This window comes from Brienomyrus brachyistius, chromosome 7 (assembly GCF_023856365.1).
Source record: "Brienomyrus brachyistius isolate T26 chromosome 7, BBRACH_0.4, whole genome shotgun sequence".
Classification (NCBI taxonomy): Eukaryota; Metazoa; Chordata; class Actinopteri; order Osteoglossiformes; family Mormyridae; genus Brienomyrus; species Brienomyrus brachyistius.
Window position 1 is genome coordinate 24,225,399 of NC_064539.1, and position 20,867 is coordinate 24,246,265.

At 49.1% G+C, this 20,867-nt stretch overlaps 2 protein-coding genes across 3 annotated transcripts in view; both read left to right on the forward strand.

The window, feature by feature from the left end:
* LOC125746065 (coronin-1C-A) overlaps window positions 1-11,781 on the forward strand; it is a 25,156-nt gene extending 13,375 nt beyond the window's left edge. For both annotated transcript variants that reach the window (XM_049019654.1, XM_049019655.1), the window contains exons 2-11: window positions 871-1,070; window positions 6,987-7,109; window positions 7,590-7,719; window positions 7,840-8,021; window positions 8,107-8,226; window positions 8,474-8,578; window positions 8,815-8,960; window positions 9,310-9,367; window positions 10,216-10,458; window positions 10,692-11,781. In XM_049019654.1, the coding sequence (XP_048875611.1) occupies window positions 871-1,070; window positions 6,987-7,109; window positions 7,590-7,719; window positions 7,840-8,021; window positions 8,107-8,226; window positions 8,474-8,578; window positions 8,815-8,960; window positions 9,310-9,367; window positions 10,216-10,458; window positions 10,692-10,811 (1,427 nt within the window). In that variant the 3' untranslated portion in view covers window positions 10,812-11,781. The remainder of the gene's footprint in view (window positions 1-870; window positions 1,071-6,986; window positions 7,110-7,589; window positions 7,720-7,839; window positions 8,022-8,106; window positions 8,227-8,473; window positions 8,579-8,814; window positions 8,961-9,309; window positions 9,368-10,215; window positions 10,459-10,691) is intronic.
* A 2,752-nt stretch (window positions 11,782-14,533) lies between these two features.
* Window positions 14,534-19,909, forward strand: selplg (selectin P ligand). Its single transcript, XM_049019656.1, has 2 exons — window positions 14,534-15,008; window positions 16,420-19,909. Exons 1-2 carry the CDS (start codon window positions 15,004-15,006, stop codon window positions 17,570-17,572), a joined length of 1,158 nt encoding a protein of 385 aa, XP_048875613.1. The 5' UTR covers window positions 14,534-15,003; the 3' UTR covers window positions 17,573-19,909.
* The last annotated feature ends 958 nt before the right edge of the window (window positions 19,910-20,867 follow it).

Here is a 20,867-nt window from a genome sequence, read left to right on the forward strand (position 1 = left end):
TCTGCAGTCCTGCTGTGAATTTCTGCCTTGCGTATGGAGGCCTTTCGCAGTCTTCAGAGAAATGCTGCTAATTCTGACTTTCCAGCCATAGCTCTCCTTTCGTGTTTTGCTTTCGTTGCTGAATATTGGTATTCAGAGATCTGGATGTGAAAAATAGCTGTTTTTTTCCCTCTCAGTCCGTGAGTATACATTCTACCATTTTACTCCTGTATTGCAAAAGCCTGTCCCGTCGTGACTTTGAGGATAATTAAGGACAATCTCCACTTTGAAACTTTGGGAATGTGCAGTCTGCGGTCTTTCCGGGCATGTGGCCGTCTGGTAGTTTCCTTCCCCTGGGAACTGCGGACTGCTTGGTCTAGCTGCACTCCTCTTCTAATCTCACCCACGCTGGAATCGCCCCTCTTTTGCGAAAGGGATCCCCAAGCTCCTGGAAAGCCAGAACTCACGGCCAGCATCCTGCAGTCTTTTGAGGCTCCGTTTGTGGCCATTGCTGAGGAGGGAGCCTGACCTCAAGGTCGGATGGGGCTGTCTGTGCTGAGAAGCCCGCTTATCACTCCTGGCCTGTCCAAGGGTGGACCTTGGGATTATCCAGTAAATATCTGCCTTGACTTCACTGACCCCCCCCCCATGCAAATAGCTTTATTGTACGCCCAGGCATTGGTCCCTAGGTAACCTGCAGCTGGCTTTCTGTATGCATCCCAGGAATGTTGAGAGTGGGTGCTCAACAAGTGATGGGTGTTTGTTCTTTAAAGGGCTGCGATAACTTGCTTAGTAACCGTCAGCGAAAATGTCTCTCAGTTTTGTGCTGTGCACCTACCCATACCTCGTTCTTCTTGCCCCTAACTGCCCCCTCCTCCTCTTCCTATGCAGACATGTTCAGGCGAGTCGTCCGGCAGAGCAAGTTCCGCCACGTCTTCGGCCAGGCGGTAAAGAACGATCAGTGCTACGACGACATCCGCGTGTCGCGCGTCACCTGGGACAGCTCCTTCTGCGCCGTCAATCCAAAGTTTGTGGCCATCATCATCGAGGCCAGCGGGGGCGGAGCCTTCCTAGTCCTCCCATTGCACAAGGTGAGTGTTGGGCTTGAGTTTTTTGGCCAATTGACAGTGACCCAACTAGTCGCGTGGGCGGTCTTAGCTACGGGGTGGGAGGCCGCGGTGGGGAGGGGTCAAAGCCAGACATTTACTCCGGCAGCAAAGTTCATCTGATTAATCACTGGCTTTTCCTTAGGGGGGGCTGGAATCTTTAAGACCTGCTTGGTTTGGATAATTTTTTATCTTCGGCTTCCCAAGTATTTTGAGTTGTAGGAAATTTGAGGAAAGGACTGTGATAACAATCTCGGCCTGATAAATTTTCATTGCCTTTGTCACCATGGTAACGGGGGGGGGAGTGGATTAAAATTATAATGTGCTGTTTTCCTGTTATCTTTTCTTAGAAGACAGCTTATCAAAAGTGTAGTGGGTGCAAGTCCAGATCTACGGAGAAGGTCTTGGGATAATGTCAAATCCTGAGCGCCGTTAATATTTTGAGTCCGTTTCGGCTTTCCAGGAACAAGCCCGGAGGTACCGTCATCCAAATTTGGCCTTGGTTTGGGTACCCTACGAGTAAACCATCCTTGCTCATGTGTTAGGAATGTGAAGTCTGGGCCTCCTCATGTAAGAATCTATTTTCAGGACAGGAGAGTCAGGCTGAACTTCCCAAGATGTTCATTTGAAGTTTCATAAATCCAGTGCCTGTTATTCAGGATGAACTTTGCGTAATAGGGTTTTGGATGGAAATGACTGGTCTCCGTGTGCCGCTTGTGGTAACCATAGTGGCTGTTGGTGTCCTCGAATGGGGAAGGTGTTCGGCAGTGCGACACACGTGCTGCCTGTGCTGGTTTGAGTCACTCTGGATGAACCTGCCGGTGATTTAACATGCTTACTGGAGGTTGAGTGACTTGGTGTGGCTCTTGGTGTCGAGCATGCGAGTGTCGCTTTGTACTCAGTGCAGGATTCCAGTTGTGATTGTAACTCTGGAGGGTTACTGGGGATGACTGGATCTGCGGACCTGCTTGGGTCATTTCCGGATGGGTGCCATGGTGTCCACAATGATGCCTCGTTGAATCATCACTCTGTGCTGTACCCTAGAACTTACCAAAGTGGGACTCTTCTGCAAGCACCCACCCTTAATAGAAACTCTTATTTTTTTATTTTTTTTTAAGAACCTGTGTGTGACCTTCATAGCCATTCCGCCCCAAATGGGCTCTGGCTCGTGGCTAGCCCATTTCCTGACTCTCTTTTGCCTTTGTGTGTCGAGCGTCCGGCCACTGACACCATGGCCTCATGCGCGTCATTGCCCCTCGTCCCTTCGGCATTCTTTTGTTTAGTGTTTTTCCTTTCAGCAAGCTAGGCAGGCCACTCTGGGGGGGGGGGTAGTTTCTGCACAGCCTCTCGCCCAAGCCTTTTTTAAGCACTGACCTTTGACCTTTGAGAAATGCCTCTGGTTTGGCCACCGTCTGCCTCTAAACATAATGGCTTCTGTGAGAGTGTCTGCCTGCATAAAGGCTTAATTGAGGTAAGGAGCCCGGAGTGGCGGCAACAGTAAGGCCGTTCAGCGCCCCGCGTCGCATGAAATTCGCTGCAGCTACGTCTGTGCCATGACACGCGGCGATTTCGTCAGCCGCATGGAAAGTGCGCTGTGGACGGAAGCTGATGTTTGCCGATGCTGCTGCCCGGCTGGCTGCTTTTATCCGAAACTCTCGATAGTTTCACCTGTCTGCGTTTCACTGGTGCGTCTCAGATTCTCATTCAGGGGTGTTACAGCAGAGCCCTTGTGGAGCAGGGGCTGTTAGGATGAGCAGAGCCTGCCCACCCCCCCCTGCTGTCAGTAGCGTTGTTAATCATGGGCTGCCATCGCCCTGGTGGCATGACGCTCCCCCTCCCCCCAAAGCAGAACAGCGTGTCACTTCCTGCAGATTCCTTTCTGCTTTTCGTTCTGCTCCTTTACTGATAAACATTCCTGTAATTGTAACAGACCAGGCACTTTCAATATTACAGTGTTGCAGACCTGCTGAAAAAAGTTGTATTGCCTCCTCCTCCCCCAGCCCCCCACCTTCCCTTCCTGTGTCTGCTTGCTGCCCCCCCCCCCCCCCCCCCCAGCCTCAGGAGGTTCCCGGGAGCCTTTGTTCACACGCCGGCCCATCTGCCTGCCAGCCCTGCTGCCCTGTGGCCCTCCGGGGCCCCCTTTGTCCTGCAGCACGCTCAAGCAGGCCCATTGTCGCTGCCCGCTTCTCCGGGGTTCCAGGAGCCAAAATCCCATGGGGCTCCGGGACATGCTAATATTACTGCTGATTGGTCGATCGAACGCTGGCCTTTATCCCCTTTTGTTTCGGTGGGAGGGCTATCCCTGTCGTGCTGTCAGATTTCCACCAGCCAATGAGGTTTGGAGAAGAGCTGCTGGGGTCTTTGTGCCGCCAGCTGAGCTGAGAGGAGCGCTGTGATGCTGACGGCAGATTCTCGCAGAGCCCCCCGTTAGGGTCACATGCTTGCTGTCCTGTGCACCTGCCTCGGTTCCTAGATTCCCCGTTGATTCCCTTTATTGAAACTTGCCAATTTCCTCACAAAGATCAATAAAGTACCTCCATATCTCCTCCCCCTCCCCCTCCCTGTCCCCCCTCCCCCGGGAAGCTCTTTTGTCCGGACACTAAGGCGGCCTTCGGCTTTTTTTCCTATCTTTACAGCTCAGACATCAGGTGTCTGACTGACCGCATGGCTTCAGTTTGTTTGTACATTCTTATATGCCGCGTGATTGAGAAAGTAGACGGTCACCTTCTGCTTTTCTGCAGTGTCCCACCCACGTGTGCTTTGAGGGTGCGTTTGGGTTGGGGGGGGCAGAATGCTTTATCAGTAACTGAAAATCCTGTTTCCTGTGTCCCCCTCCCCTGTGGCTGCACACTGTAGATGGTGCCCTCTTCCCCCAGTCCAGATCATCTCCTGTCTTTCTCTCTCTTCTGTTAATCTGACCATGTGCCCCCCCCCCCCATCCCTGGTTTCCTGTCCCCCCCGGTGAGGGCTGATGAGGATGGTGTTGCCAGGTACCCGACCCCGGGATGCCCGTCTGGCAGGGCGTGCTAAGTCACCCTATCCTACGTTTGGAGAAGCCATGTGTGTTGGGGGTGTGTTTAGTTGTTTGTAAGAGTTGTCAACCTCCACCCTCCCCCTTCCTATTGTGCCAGCTGCAGAATTAGAATATAAATGTGCAGCCACGCTCAGTGGGGGGGGGGGGCGGGCAGTGTACGGTGCTGAGCGCGTGCGGGTCTGCGAGCGGCCGCTGCTCTCCCTGATCTGTATTCCAGGAGCCGCTACTGACAGCACATTTGACCATATATGGCCTTTCAGCGCTCTCAGCCTGTCAGCCTTCCAGGGCTGCTTCCTCCCTGCCTGGCCATTGGCTGGGAGAGGGGTTAGTGCCCAGTGCATTCTGGGACGACCGGAGGGAGGGGGGGGCGAAAAGAGAATCCAGTGGCTGGGGTCAAGTATTTCTCTGTAACAGACATGCCCCCCTCCCCCAACCTGAGCCCACACATTAATTACTAGGATACTAAAATCCTGCTAAAATTAACTTCATGGCTCTGTACTCATTTGGAGCATTAATGCTATCAATTATTATATTGTATTATTTACTGTAGTATTTTACTATATTCATATGTGCTGTTTTGATAAATCTGTGGAAAAGATTTATGTATTTTTTTAATGTTTGTACGCACTTTTAGAACTTCTTTTTTTCTCTCTCTCTTTCTGTATGTCTTCATTCACCCTTTTGAAGCCTGAGCTTTTAAGCTGGCCTTCTGTGAGGACCTTCAGGTTCTGTGCCCAAAGGTGGCGAACTGGGGGGGGGGGTGCTTTTGTTCTCAGGCTGGTGTATTTCCTCCATGTGATTCCTTTCTTCTACTGTGGTGCATCCTTGGTTGGCCCCCTGTGTTGATTGGAGGACTGACAGTAGGGGGCGCAAGCACTTATAGTCTTTAAGGCTGCAGGGCTTAGCCAGGTGACTGACATAGATCTGTCCGGTTTTATGTGGAGCGCAAAGAGAGACTCCATCTCTCAGGCAGTCTCTCAAGTGGTTATGGGGTGGTTCCGACCCGCTCTGGAGAATCTGCCCTATCCTGGAATTATAGCAGCGTAAAGTAAAGACCGTTCCCATGTAACTCTGTACACCAGGTAGTGGCCTGGTGCTCGGCTCGGCTTGTCTTGGATCAGATCGGATCGAGGTGTCTCGTTCTCCGGGACCAGTCTTCGCGGCAGGATGGTGATGGGAGCTATTTAAAGTTCTCATCTGGGACGCACGTCTCCCTGACCTGCTTTGGCTGGCTCCCTCAGATGCCGCCGGGTCAAACGACACAGTTTGCTTCACTCCCACTTTCTAAACACCGGCGACCTGCCTGGTTTCATTGTTCTGCCTGTTATCCACCCGTGTGGTTGAATATTTACCAGAAATGCTTTGGTAGCAGTCTGTCTAGGGCTTGGTTGGCAGTCACCCACCTTGGAATTACATCCTTCAGCCTAGTTGGTAAATAAATCCTCTGCTCCTTAACTGTACTATGTTGTCTTGCCCCTAGCGCAGGCCTGTGGGCTCCCTCTCCCTGCCAATGTTGAATAACTCTTAGTTTTCCCACAATTCCGAGGGTGAACCACCGTACAGAAAAGAGCGAACTCTGGGGTCGTGCGTGATTTACGCTGAACACTACGTTCCAAGTTTTGCTGTCATGTGATGCCTCGGGGTTCGGGTTATGGGATTGTCGGCCTGTGTGCGCGTGCCTGGATGCTCCTGTGTGAGACAGATGTCACATGTCCTGGGACCTTTGAAATGCAGGACAGTGCAGTGAAAAGGGTGGGTGTGTGTGCTGACATATCAGGATGTTTTCAGTGACTTCATTACCCAGGAGAGACCCCGCAGGAGGCCGGACACGGGCTGAGCGTGCCTCCGTCCTCCCCACCCCCCTGCCCGAAACAGTGGAGTGTAGCGGAAGCGTGCGGACTGGGGTCGGGCAGCTGACTGGTTACATGTTGCCCAATGCAGCTGGACCCAGGGCTCTGATTGCGTCTCAGGCCTGGTGCTGGTCGCCCATTATGGAGCGTCCGGTTTCATGGCCGCCGAATAGCTGTGGGTCGCAACGTCACGGCCTGTCTCCATCTCGCCATGCCATCCTGTCCTTGCAAATTTTTATATACTGATTTTGAAAAATACTGCCACCTCCTCTTCTCTGCCATGTCACTCGCGGCTGCTTCGAGGCCCCATCCCAGCAGTGGGCTGGTATCATGTACTGGAATCCTGCATAGCCCCCCCCCAGGCTGTGTATGGGACAGATGTGCCTCATTTTTTCTCTCTCTCTCTCGCTCGCTCTGAAAAATGGGTACAGATGTTTGTTCTTTGTGCTGTTGTCATGAGGCAGTGACGGGGGGGGGGGGGGGGGGGGGCATGTGAAAATGTTCTGAAAGCAGTGATTGATTGAATTGGGGGCAGAGGAGGCGGCTGGTTTTGGGGGAGGAACTGTCTCATTGTTGCGTCCGTTTTTTTGACGCCATCTAGTTCACAAACTGACCCCCATGTGGCTGATGTCATCGCAGTATGTGATGTGCCTCATTTACGCAGCTCCCCACCCCCCACCGAACACAGACACCTTTTCTGGCTACATGCAGTTTAATAATCTGTTTTTAGAATAATGGTTATTAATAGGGTTTTACAGGAAAAAAAGCATTTGCTCAGGTGTAGTAAAGGCAACGCTGTGTAATTACTTGATGTATGAGGTACAAATGCTAACATGATTATTATGACCCAACAATCAATAATACAACAATACAATCTAATACAACAATACAATGAGTTGAGACCTCAACCTCAGCAGCGTTCAAACCAAAGCTACATCCTTGGATGTGTATAGACAGGAGCAGAGGTCCAGCCCTGATCTGACATCCCCCCCCCCCCCCCCCTTTTTGTGCTTGCAGACTGGTCGCATCGACAAGTCGTACCCCACGGTGTGCGGGCACACGGGGCCCGTGCTGGACATCGACTGGTGCCCCCACAATGACCAGGTCATCGCCAGCGGCTCCGAGGACTGCACAGTCATGGTAGGGGGAGCGTGCTGGGGAGCGTGCTGGGGAGCGTGCTGGGGAGCGTGCTGGGGAGCGTGCTGGGGAGCCGCCGCTTCACTGTGCACCCTGTGTGCCATCCCGCGTTCCCCATCTTGTTTGTTCTCGCCATACTCTGTCGCACTTCTGGGCTTCTATGCGCCGCATCCGGTCCTTCACACCAGGATTAGGGGCAAAACAAGCTTCCTGTCCCCAGAGCCAGGCTTCATTTATGCCCATTAATAAAAACGCTCGTGTGCGGAACATGAGGATGACATCATCGCCCTACTCCAGTTGATGCATCGCCTTAGCGCGCTGTTTTCCTGCTGCCACCTGCAGGCTGAAGTGTAGAAGTGCAGGCTGCTGAGCTCCATCACTCTGTCTTGATGCTCTCATAATGAAATTCCTGCTCCTGTGTTGTGGCTTAAATTACAGAATGTAAAAGTTTCACGGCACGTTTTCCCTTTCTTGTTGACTCAGGTGTGGCAGATTCCGGAAAATGGCCTGGCCAGCTCCCTGTCCGAGCCAGTGGTGGTGCTGGAGGGGCATTCCAAGAGGGTTGGCATTGTGACGTGGCACCCGACAGCCCGGAATGTTTTGCTCAGCGCGGGTGGGTGATTCAGCGCTCTCTTGCCCTTAGTGACGCCCAAAACTCATGCAGGAAGTGCTGTAGCTTCGACATGAAGCGGAATGTGCTTTTAAGATGTTGATACCCCCCCCCCCCGAACAGGTTGCGATAACCTGATCATCATCTGGAACGTGGGCACGGGTGAGGCGTTGATCAACCTGGAGGACATGCACCCCGACGTCATCTTCAGCGTCTGTTGGAACCGCAACGGCAGCCTCATCTGCACGGCCTGCAAGGACAAGAAGGTCCGCGTCATCGACCCGCGCAAGGAGCAGATCGTGGCGGTGGGTCCGGGTCCGGGTCCTCGGTTCGGGGACGAGCAGGTTGCTGGTGCGGTGGGCCCAGGCTTATCCCCCCTCCCCATTTTAGGAGAAGGACAAGGCACACGAAGGAGCCCGGCCTATGAGAGCCATCTTCCTGGCTGACGGACAAGTCTTCACCACGGGCTTCAGCCGAATGAGCGAACGGCAGCTGGCGCTGTGGAACCCGGTAGGTGGTCCGATTTCACATCGGCAGACGAGGGGAAACATCAGTTTGAATGCTGTAATAAGCCCAGCAGTGTGAAACCAAACACACACACACACACACTGAGGTAACACATCTGAACGCAGTCCTGGATGCTGCTAAAACCACAGGTGCCACGTAAATAGTCTCCAGGGTGAAAGGTCACGTCTCCCTGCCCATGTCAGTGTGGTCCACAGACTCTGCCGCTGATGTGGTTTTTGCGTATTTGCAGCGGAACATGGACGAGCCCGTCACCGTGCACGAGATGGACACCAGCAATGGTGTCCTGCTACCCTTCTATGACCCCGACACCAACATGGTCTACCTGTGTGGGAAGGTAGGAGCGGTGGCCGGAATGAGTGGGCAGGGCCTCCAGATCTCCCTCTGGTTATTGCGGCACCCCCGGGTCTCTCCGATAAGATGGCACGTGCCTTGTTACCGTTCCGTGGTGGTGGTGAAAGTAACCAATAGGAAGTAGGCACTGAATCCCACCGCATGTGGGTTTTGAAGCCCTGTGCGACCCGTTGGTCGTGATTCTGGTTAATAACGTGGTTTTGGGGTGGGGGTTTCTAGGGGGACAGCAGCATCCGGTACTTCGAGATCACGGACGAGGCTCCCTTCGTCCACTACCTCAACACCTTCAGCACCAAGGAGCCCCAGCGGGGCATGGGATTTATGCCCAAGAGGGGTCTCGACGTTAACAAGTGTGAAATCGCCAGGTCAGCCTGCAGGGATTCTGATTGGTTGGCCAAAAACAGAATGTCATTTGTCACCCTCTGGCCCATTTACCTGAGATGTTACGGCCGTGAAGGTTGCGACTGTCTGGGCGGTAATACTTTGTTAGTTCGAAGGTTTTGTGTGAATGGTTACAGTAGCTGACTGTGTCCACTAGAGGGCAGCTAACTGCAACCCTCAGCAAGCTGAGCTTAAATTGAACTGAAATTTGTAATGGGAAGTATGTATCCTATAAGCTTTTGTGGTGCCCAGTCTGCTGCTCCCACCCCCCCCCCCCCCCCCTTCCCCAATACCGCCTACATTGCTAATTCCTGTTTGCCTTCTGTTTCACAGGTTTTACAAACTGCACGAGAGGAAGTGTGAGCCGATCATAATGACCGTACCCAGGAAGGTATGTCCGAGTTCTTAATGCTTCTCTGAAATATTACTGCTTGCTCTGGGCTCCTCCAAAAGGCTCTGAATGTTTCCACTACGTAATTGTGGATCTCCTGAATCTGGGAGCCATCTGTACCTTCATGGGAAGCGTCCGCACTTCCTCTAACTGCATATTTCAGTGTGGGGGGAGGGGCTTCAGCATACGCCAGGCAGGACAAGTTGGGTTACACTGTAGATGGGACAGACAGGTTTGTAATTATATCTTTGTGGGGACTCTCCATTCGTTTCTACTGGGAAACCTCTAACCCTAACCCCCACCCAGCCCTAACCTTAACCCCCCCCCCACCCAGCCCTAACCTTAACCATAAGTATCCAAGCAAAACACAAGACTTTTGGCATTTTTACTTTTTTGACTGCATTCACGGAACTTTTTTGGGACCTGAAAAATGGTCCCCACAACGTCAAAAAAACAGGTTTTTATTATATTGGGGGGGAGGGGACATTTTGCTCAGACATTTGTGTGGAACCCCGTGTGGCATGATAGGACATAAGGCTTCAGGCACGTACACACACACACGCACACGCACACACACACACACACACACACACACACACACACACACACACACACACACACAGAGATGGGTACTGACTGGGTGGGGTGAGCAGAACACCGCCATCTTGTGTTCCTCATTCGTCAGTCTGATTTTTACAAAAATGATACAGTGATTAATTACGTTTTACTGTAGCTCCATGCATGAATGTCAGAAGGGCTGTAGGCTCCAAACCCAGATTTTGCAGAGGGATCTCCTCTCAGGATTTGAGGTCTGCCTGTTGGATGACGGTCACCCTTTTTTCCTACAGTCGGACCTGTTCCAGGATGATTTGTACCCCGATACGTCTGGACCAGACTGCGCCCTGGAGGCGGAGGAATGGTTTGGGGGCAAGAACGGGGACCCGATCCTCATCTCCCTAAAGCATGGCTACATCCCTGGCAAGAACCGTGATCTCAAGGTGGTCAAGAAGAATGTTCTAGAGAACAAGCCGGCCAAGAAGACTGAGAACACGGCGCCTGCCCACAAGCCCGTGTCCTCCACCCCATCTATAGTGAGTATGCCCCATACCTGCCTTCGCAGACCGGAACCTTCTGTTGGCCCGGCCCTGTTCTCGGCGTGCAGAACCTCGGATGTAAAATGGGGTTTTTGTGGCGCTTGCTTGGATTACTAATACTCCTCATTGAAGGCTCAGCCTAGCAGCGCATGTAGCCAGGCCGGCTCGGTGTGTGGTCTCCCTTGCTCCTGTTTCGCCACGTAAATGAACATGGACCTTCTCCTCCCCAGCAAAGCGAGGCCAAGCTGGATGAGATCCTGAAAGAAGTGAAAACCCTCAGGGACCTCATCGGCAATCAGGAGAAGAGAATCGCCAAACTCGAGGATCAGATGTCCAAGATTTCAATCTAAGGACCCCACCCAGCCAGTACCCAACTCTCTCTCTCTCTCTCTCTCTCTCTCCTCCCAATCCCATCGCCTCCACCATCATTCAGGACAATCCATTGGCTGGGAATGGCAGGGTGGGCGGGGCCTCTCACTGCCAGTCATGACGACAGCATTTGGCTTGAAGCCTACCCGGCCGGGATCCAGACAACATTCCAATATGGACCTTTTCCTTACCTTAAACCTCCCCCCCCCCCCCCCCCCCTACAAAAAACAGGGGCGTGGAGAGTAAAACAAACTTGCAGTCGATTGTCTACCTTTTAATTGGGGATGGGGTCAAAACGTACATTTTAATAACTGGCAGTTTTTCTTTTTTCATGGTCTTACTTTATTATTTTTTAATTGTGACCAAGAACATTCTGACGTGAACAATTTGTACTTACTGTGGTATACTCAGATGTTATATACATGCAGAATACAGCTATCAGTATTGCATTTTCCCTTAACGTTGCCAAATTTGAATGTTTTGTTTACATTGCTCCCTTACAGTATTTTGTTGGCTTTTTTCCTGCATTCCATGTGTTCTATAAGGGACAATGCAACGGGATGGTATAGATCTATGGATTTTCCTACTATAAAGCTCACAGTAGGAAATATTAGTTTTTTTTTTTTTACTCGGCTTACTGGGGGGAACAATGTTCTGTTGGATGATAGTAATTTTCTTTTTCCTTGTCCATTTCTTCGATTTTAACTGTATGCTATGGAGGCACCGTTAAAATGGATGGCCTGTCTTCTGTAACCGTTTTGCCGTGAGCCTATCCGCGTCCCCCCCACCCCGACGGCTCTGTGAGGTGTTGTCGGCAGCAGGGAGGTGCGCAGATCTGTTGCCAGGGCGATGACGTGTTCTCGGGGGACTTCTGTGAGCACGTGCATCTAGTAAACAGCCTCCGGCCACCATCTGTGCATGCAATAAAGATTTTACTCGTGGAAAAACGAAGTGTTCTCCATAATACATCTGTTCAAAGCTCTACTACTAACGCACTCGGCTAACCTGTCCTCTTGCCCCTAGTCCTTCTCTACTATGTTTTGGCGCTGATTTTCCTCACAGGTTTAACAAAAACAGCATCCAGTCAGCTGTGAGCCTGAAAGTTGCACTTGGCCTCTTGGCTTTTGAGGGGTGGGGGGTGGGGGCTTAGCTTTTAGTATGTGTCAGATATGCCGAGACACATGGCTTGGGGATTTTTCACAAATTCACGCAGGGTGGGTGCCGTACGCCTCTGCAGCAGAAAATGTGAGTGTCTGTGAGTTATCCCTGTGAGCACACCCTCGCACTCCCTGTTCTGGACTCCACAGGTCAGTACGGGAATCGAAACTCTCAGGATGACTGACAGGGTCCCTAAAAAGGTGAACTGGGACTTGTATGTTTTTTGTTTGTTTTTTTTTTTTTTAATATACGGTAAAATGATGATTTTACTCTTTGCTGTCAATTTCTTGGGCTTTTGCCCTATATCTGGCCAAAACTGTCGCTGACTCCTCCACAGATGAAGACTTTAACCATCATGAAATTTACTCATTGAGAATTTCCTTTTGTGAAATTCTATCTGAAATAAATGTAAGGGTCATGGTACATCACACTACATTGATCTGAACTTTTGATTGGTCCAAATTAAGGGACAACCAGATTGGCCCCACAAAGTGCAGGGGGCAGCAAGTGAATTGTAGCTTGCCCATACCCCCCCAACCCCCCGGTACCACTAGGTTAATATTTATTTTTCTTGCAGTTTTTCCATTTCAGGGAAGCCGTTCAACCCTCTGTTCCCTGTGTCTGACATGAATGCTTCAGCTTTGCCGCGGTTCAGTTTGTGCTGCCAGCAGCCGTTGGTTGCGGTCAGGCATCTTCGTCTTTTCTCCAGCCCTGTTTTTTTTTAAATATTTTTTTGTGAAACTAGCACAACCCGTTTCCTGTCCTGCGCCTCGTCCCCGTCAAGGCTGCTCTAAGATGAGCCATGGAACACGTGCCGTTCGCTTGAATATTTTGAGTTCGTGTCGACCTTCAGGGTCATTGTAATCGATCGCTCTTTGACTCGGGTCGCGACCGACGGTGTGGTTTTGGTGGGGAAGTCTCTACTGACTTGTTGAGGAGGGGAACTCGAGAGACTGAATGAAAATGTCATTTTTAATTGTGATGTTTTGGAAGGGAAACTGAATGTCGGTTAGCAGAAGGTCTGCTGCGTTGGTGGCAGTGCCTTCTTCCCGCAACGGCTCTATTTGGGGCCTGCCTGAAACTGCAGATTAAAACGACAAAAGGGTCCCTCAAAGAACACGTGTGTTTGGTGATCTTTAGGTTAGACCTTCAATCTCATGCAAGTGATGATGGTCTGGCCTGTTTGGTTGTGGAGGGGGCCTTTAGTGCGATTTTTAGTTTGGCTGGACTGTGGGGTCTTCACCATGGTTTCTGACACATCTAGGCAGCCTGGTGAGATCCAGGATTTACAGAAGAGCAGAGTGGTAAATGGTCAGATTCTCTGTTGGTGATCTGTACACCAGCATCCCCTCGTCCTGTTCACTGTCCCCGCTGAGAGAGACTCTCACTCATTTTTAAATCGAATAAAAATTGGGTTGAAGCAAACAAAATGCACGGCTGTCTGTCCTTTGTTTTGTTCTGTCTGGTTAAATTTGTACCTGGAGGTTTAGACTTCTGAAAACGGGGGGGCTAAAGGAATTTGGGTCAGGTTATAGGCAACCGGGTGAATCCTTCACCAAATTCTCAATATTTTGTGAAAAGCTGTAGTTGTTGCTTAAGTCTCTTTGTTCCAGCTGCTTTGCCTATGGGAGGTGTAGGCTGGCTACTGTAAACTTGTATGTCTGTCACCAAGTTGCGAAGATGACAGGAAATGGGTGGGGGTGGGGGGTTGGGGCTTGCCGACCAAAAAGTTTGTGGTCGTTTCTATGGTAGCGGTTTCTAATGTACATCAGAATTCCGTTACGTTATTTTGAGTTAATGCATCTCTAAGACTGAGGGAAGCAGCACTAAAACAGTCAAATTGGTCTGTATATTATATATAGCATGACTGCTAGTTGTCATGTTTATTGGGCAGAGGACTGTACAGAGTTATCTTTGAAAAACATGACGAGAAGCGCAAGCGTTGGAGATTCCTGTGAAATGACTAAAAACAGTGAGAGATGCTAAGTTCTCCTGCTTTCCAGTGTTCTGTAGTCATTAGAGAGCGTAGGTGGTTCAGAGAGCTGCTGGTAAATCGGTTCCATACAAAACCGAAAAGTTCTCCATTCTCAGAAGTCTGCCGCCCAGAAATTGGACTGGGGAGGCATTTCTGAAAGGTGTGACCGTCAAAGAAATCTGGCCGCATACGGTTTGCATGCCTTTATATAATGTACTATATGACTAAGTGCCTGGAGTTTTTGTCGTCCTCTGGCTAATTAAACTCTTGCAATTTTTTTACTGCTGTGCCACATCACCCTTTATGTTGATTTTTGATGCCGCTCTTCCTAAATCCTAATGGAAGAATCTTGCAACGGCCAAGGCAAAGGGTAAGGAGAAGGATCTGCATGAACGAAGCTGAGCGAGTGTGAAACCTCGTGACCAACCACTAACATGTCAATGGAAAGGAAAGCAGTTAGAGATAGTGCCATATAATGTCGGGGGGGGTGGATGGGGGGGCTGTGTTTTGCTGTGAGAAGGTAAGGAGCGAGGGGGAGGGGAGAAAATAGAAAAATGTAGTGAGTATGGCGTAAGGGGCAGGGCTGGGACCAGCATGCACCCGGAACAGGAGAATCATGGGTGGTGTCTAACAGGTCCTCTCTCAAGGCCGTGGGACATGCGCCTCTTTTGCTCATTGTAATGTGTCAGCCAGGTCTTCCAGTGCTTCCATGCAATCCCTGTACGTTACACGGTAGCGTGCTGTGCATGTTACCGCCCTCTGATCGGGCCCTCAGCTACTCTGAGAGGTAGGCGTTCTCCACTGGGGCCGCTGTGTAGAAACCGGTTCCTTCCTCCATGTCACACTTCTCCTTCGTCAGGCGCATGGTTGCGTCAGTGTTTTGCAAAAACCTCAGCTCAGCTTAGCGCGTTTCCGGTCGCATCGCATCAGGTACACACTCGCTTCAGGCCACATCGTCGACCCATAGGAGGGATCGTGCCTCGGACCACATCTCAAATCCTCAGCTGGTGGAATAGGACTTCCCTTCTTCTCTGCCTGGAATGAGGTAGGAGCGCCTTGTCCCACAAAGTCACCATTATCCGAAGAAAACAGCTGCTCCTTTCCTGAGACACCTATGGAATTTCTGGTGAATTGTTTGAAATGTGTTTGTTCAACAAGAATCTGCTGCACAATTTCGTCTGGCTTTATTTTAATGCCAATTTGTCTTTTGTCTAAAACACTTTGGTGAGGAACACATGCCATTTGAATGTAAAGGTATCAGCTTTCCTGTTGAATCAATTCTTCCTTGTATTGAGGTGCTATTATTATTATTATTTTATTATTATTATTATTATTATGATTGGAGAACATGACTTTTTATTTGTTAGCTGAAAACAGAGTAGCCCCGTTTACCCTCACTACAATGAACACGTGGAAGACGTACAGACAGATAATCGTATAAAAACCTTATGAAACTATGAGGGGAAACCACTTAGCTCATGGTATACGCTGAAAGTCTGTTTTGTATGATATTTTAACGATTGTGAGGAAGGAAGAGACTAGGCAAGTGCGTAAATCTGTATGTCTTTGATCGGTATAAATGTACATTTGCTAGAAAAATAAATAAATGTCCTACGAATGAACCCAGAGGTCCTATTGGTGTGTGTCAGGGAGCAACAGCTCAGCAACGAGTTATTTTTTTAGTTTGGTGCATCTGATGTTCCACCGTTAATGTGACGCTACGGACTGGTTTCTGAGCAAGCGGAGTGTCTGCAATTAATTAGTCCTTTTACAGACACTGATAGTTCAAAGGATGTTTTTTTTTTTTTATTATTGTACGCTGTGAGGTTTCAGACGTCCTCTGGGGATCTGTGTGTTTACAGCACACTGATCAAGGGGGGGGGGGGCGTGGGGGCAAGAGGAAATGGGACAGGGCAAAGGTACCATCACACAAGCATAGGGTGCTCTGCATGCTGGCGCTGCTGCCAGGACCAAGTGCAGAAGACGTGCAGGAAATGCAACACGCAGGAAAAAGAGGTAGCTCATGTGGTGTGGTCATTTCACAAAGAATAGTGGCCATTTTTACTGGAAGAAAACTGCCGAAAAACATCTAGCTCATGATCTTATTGCCGCTCTGTAGTGACATGGGTTTGATTTTGCTGACGCAGAGTATTAGATTTTTGCTCTTGTGTAAAAAAAATATCTATCGTCAGTTAGATGGGTTGTCAAGATCTTCTCCAGGCAACCAGCAAAACCACAAGACTGTTTATGAAACTAAGAAATGAAAAATGATAGATGCAGCAGCTGCTGATGCATTTTACTATCAGGCAAATGCTTATTCAGCTTATAGAGCATATTTCCACACACATCATTGACACAAATCACAGGTTATATGTTTTCATAGTTTCTTAAAGTATAATTGAATTTTACAGCCTCTAACAAGTTGGTAATCAATGTTTGACTCCTTGTCCTTCCAGAATCCCTGCCTTGGCTCCGTGGGCCTTCTCTATCATGCTGTGGGCTGCGGTGATGTTCCTTCAAGCCTTGCTGGTTGAGGCTAATGGAACCCGGTCACCAGACACGCAAACCCCAACCACCTTGAGTGGTATGCAGGAAGCGTCCAGTTTAGGTGCATTGGCGGCGGGCGGATCCATGCTTCATGAAACAAAAGCCTCTACATTGCCTCTGATAGGTGGAACCCAGGAGCCAATCAAAATCGAAGTAACTGATCAGGGAGGAACAACTAGTCAACCTGCAAGTAACTTTCAGTCAACCACCAACCATGAGCTTTTCTTGGCGATGACTTCAAAGCCTGCTCTTGCCTCGGGTTCTTCAGTGAACAATACCTCCACCCATGCACCGTCTAACTTAACCTCTTCTCACTCCACCTCAGGGCCAACCTTCACCACCCCTACATCGTCAACTCATTCTATATCTAACTCCACCTCCGGACTGCCTGGCTACACCCCCACACTGTTAAACTTAATCCATTCTATATCTAGCTCCACTTCTGCATCTCCTCACTCATCCCCGCCACTGTCTGACTTGACCCATTCAGCATCTCAGTCCAGCACATGGCTGCCAGACTCCACCTCTGTTACATCCAGCCCAACAGATGCTGCTCTTTACAAACGTAAGGGATCATCTGACTCCACCCAGACCGCTGTCATTTCCACATCCCGGCCCACTGACTCTACAAACTCCGTCATGGGAGCCGTGGTACCCAAGAAGCTCTTGACCACTACGTCAGCAAAGACCAAGACCCCTACGATACATCATGAAGGGAATAATGCGTCAGGGGGCAGCAATTCATGCCTTTCCCGCAAGGATGGGCTGGTGAGCCAATGCTTAATCGCCATTGCCTCCCTGGCTGCGGTGGCCACCTTCTTCATGGTCTGCACCATCTTCCTTTGCACCAAGCTCTCCGCCCAAAAACACCGGTACAGGATGAGCATGAATCAGGGCACCGAGATGATGTGCATCTCTAGTCTACTACCTGACGGTGATGTCGCTCATGCCAAACTTCGCTACCCAAAGTCCAATGGTGCCCTGATCCCCAGTGCAGATGAGAGCGAGGGCGATGACCTTACACTCCACAGCTTCCTCCCAGAAAACGAGAGGACCGCCTAAGCTGTGTTCTAGGAACCAGTGGACCTATGCTTCCAAGGGACAACGGGGGGGCGTAGTGCTTAAAGACATGGACCTGAATAAACTGTAAGTTGTTTTGGATGAAGGGAGGATGGTTTGTGAAGGAAGGCTGTTCCTTGCCTTTGTGTCTTGGACCAGCACGACTGGATCACGCTGAAAGAGGAAGAAGCAGTGAAACAGGAAACCAGCTTCAGTGGGGTTTTATTTTTTTGCATAATGCATAGAACTGAACCTCCATCCTCTTGGTCTGTGACGAATTGTTTGAAGGCAGTTGCCATTAATGGACTTCATGTGGTTCGATGTTGTTTTTAGTCATTTCCTTTCTGTTGGGCCTGCAGTCTGTGTCGCTCCTGACTTTTGCAAAACTGTGCACTGGAGCTCAGAAGCTTTGCTATCCTGGGTATTAAATTACTGAACTGTATATAATTCAAATACGCTATAATATAGTACAGCACTGCACATAAAATATGGCGTATTGTAGTTTGGCTACTGCGTCTCGGCTTGATTTTGGTGGAGTCGCTAGCCAGAAGCAGACGGTCACTGCAAGGCGGAGGAGGATGATCGAATTACAGGTGCCACTTTACAATGAGGCCACCCAAGGTTTATGAATGGCTTATAATCTGGTTATTAATTAGGTTGTAACACTGTAAATTATCAATAGACAGTTTTGAACAGGTTATAACACTTTTCTTTTTTATTAATGAGTAACTACCATTTACAAGTGGCAAAAGGGAGCCTTATTGTAAAGTGCTGCCGTAAAAAAAAAAGAATGACCGTAGTTTTATTTTTTTCCTATAGCGTCATTTACAAAAAGACCCAAAATTAACACTGTATGCGTACTTCTTGATAAGTGAATCATTTAAACAGTATTTGTACAGGTATGGTTCTGTCCCAAGTTTTTTTGATCCATATCAGCGGTCGATCACTATAACTGTGATCACTATAAGCTTTTTCCACTCTACCTGTGTTTATGGGATGTTGCATGTACAGTTTCACCAGCATGTACTGGCCCCTCATCAGCCAGTCCCTGAGGTTATTGCAGGCGAGCTTGTGCATGAGAGACCCTACGTCAGCCAAAGTAACAGTCTTACTTTTATCTTAGGAATTGGCTCTTTTCCTACCTAAAAGTTGCTCTCATCCACTTTGTCAATAGGTTTTAGGGGAAAAAAACTAGTTTAAAACTTTTAGTGCAATTTAGGAGTACTCTTAGTGGTAAGATAAAATGCTTTGTGAATACGGGCTCTGCTTTCATAACTAGTTACAGATGAAGGTCTTGAGAAAGACCTTTTCTGGGCTTTCTTCCTGGTTGTCTGTTTCCCAGGTGATGGGCACCTCAGCTCCAAAATGCCCCAGCACACTGTTGCGGAGCTTCTTGGTCCGTACAGTTCCTTGTCGTGTTACGTACGACAATCATTCGATTTTTACTTCTGCGGATTAGACACTATGGAAAGCCCTTCAACGTTTTCCAGGCCGAACAATTCACAACACGAAGACTGAAAGGACATTTTGACCGTGCTCCTGCCTGCTACAAAGCACAGTCGAGTTCAAGGCCTCCTGTCAGCTGGGGGGCGCCACCTCATCTCCCACCAGCTGCATCCGCAACAGAATTGAACACTTCTGAAGCAGTGGTGTCACCTTTTGGCTTCAGCCTCTAAAACAGAGTCACACGTTGCTTAGAGAAGGCCTTCAACTCCCCTGCCACCTCCCCCAATGTCTCAAAGTTTTGAAACTGGAACTCCAGTTTGGCTTCTTTGAAGTGACATCTGCTGATACCAAAGGTACTCTGGAAATCAGGTTGTGAAACCTCATTGTTCAGACCTGGTAGTGTTAGCCAAAGGTCAGTGCTATCCGCTACTGGCCCACCGCCGGCAGCATGTCGTTTTGTGAATTATTCTTCCGTGGACTTTTCTAGATTTACGTTATGCAGGCCGCGGGTTAAGAATATCCGATTTACGGACAACTCACACTTACGAACGGACTGCCATAAAGCCTGTTATATAAAAAATTAGAATTGAGTACAACGGCTTGTACTAACAAATGCACTTCTTTGCGATGCTCATGAAAACATTTGCAGCTTTAGCCGTTCATCGGCTCGAGATACAGTACAGTGCTGTATGTAGCTACTTTTATTATTATTGTATAATTATCATTATTATGCAATGTATTGTTATTTTTCCAACTTTCCTAAGGAATTTCATTTGTTACCCACGGACTGCCTGTATTGTAAAATATTCATCATTATCTTATTACAATATATACTTAAGCTGAAAGTTTAATAAAGTCATTTTAGGGTTGTCATCCCAAATGACAAAATTATTATTCATTTGTCTGTTATCTGCTACTCTAACTTTATATTTCAGCTTAAGGATAAAAGGGAACCTTGAAGTCAAAAATGATTGGTTGGTGTATTTGATTGACAGGGCAGTTCACCTGTTGCTGACTTATTCCTTGGCCCGCCCACACATACTCCATGCACTGGGAATCAAACCCCAGGCTGCCAGCACTGCTGCCAGTGAGGAGTTGGTTCCTCTGGTTCACAGAGGGGGTGAGAAACTCCCACAAGCCTTTGCTGCGCCCAGGAGCACATGCACACGCGCACAGCACCCTTCCTGTGGAAACATCTGGAAATAACTCTCCTTAGTCAGCACAAATCCTCATATGGGCTGAGGTCTCTTCTGATGTGTCACAGCATGTTACCTTCTTAAGCTTTTACTTTATTCAGGGCATCAAACTAAATCTTCAGCTTTATTGCTTGTTTCCCCACAGTCCCATAATCCCATACGCTGCTATTAGCATTTTGTAAACCGAGGTCCCAATAAAAAGCACATTCACCTTGTAAATAAACAACTCCTCAGTGCCCTAGGTTGCATATGCAAGGCTTCCTCAGTACCAGCTGTGTTGTCGTTTGATTTATTTTATTTTTTTAACTCTTTATTGGAAAGCAATGCTATTGGGTGACCATTCCTATGACTTTTAAGCATGGTTTAAAAAAATTAAAATTGAAGGACAAAAGAGGAAGCAAACAGCATGAAGAAGCAACTGCAATTGTGAATTAGTGTTCCATGTGGTTGTTACCAGCCCTTGGAGAATCGCCTGCTAGACATCGGACCAACACTGTGCATCTGCCAGGACCTGGGGTAAAGCTGCAGGTCCTTACGGCCACATTCTGATTGGATGTCTGACGCCATGGGGTTCCTAGCATCTAGCCGAACACCGTGCCCATTGTTGTGGGGGGGTGGCCCTGACACATGCCTGTACGGCTGGCGTCTGCTCAGGA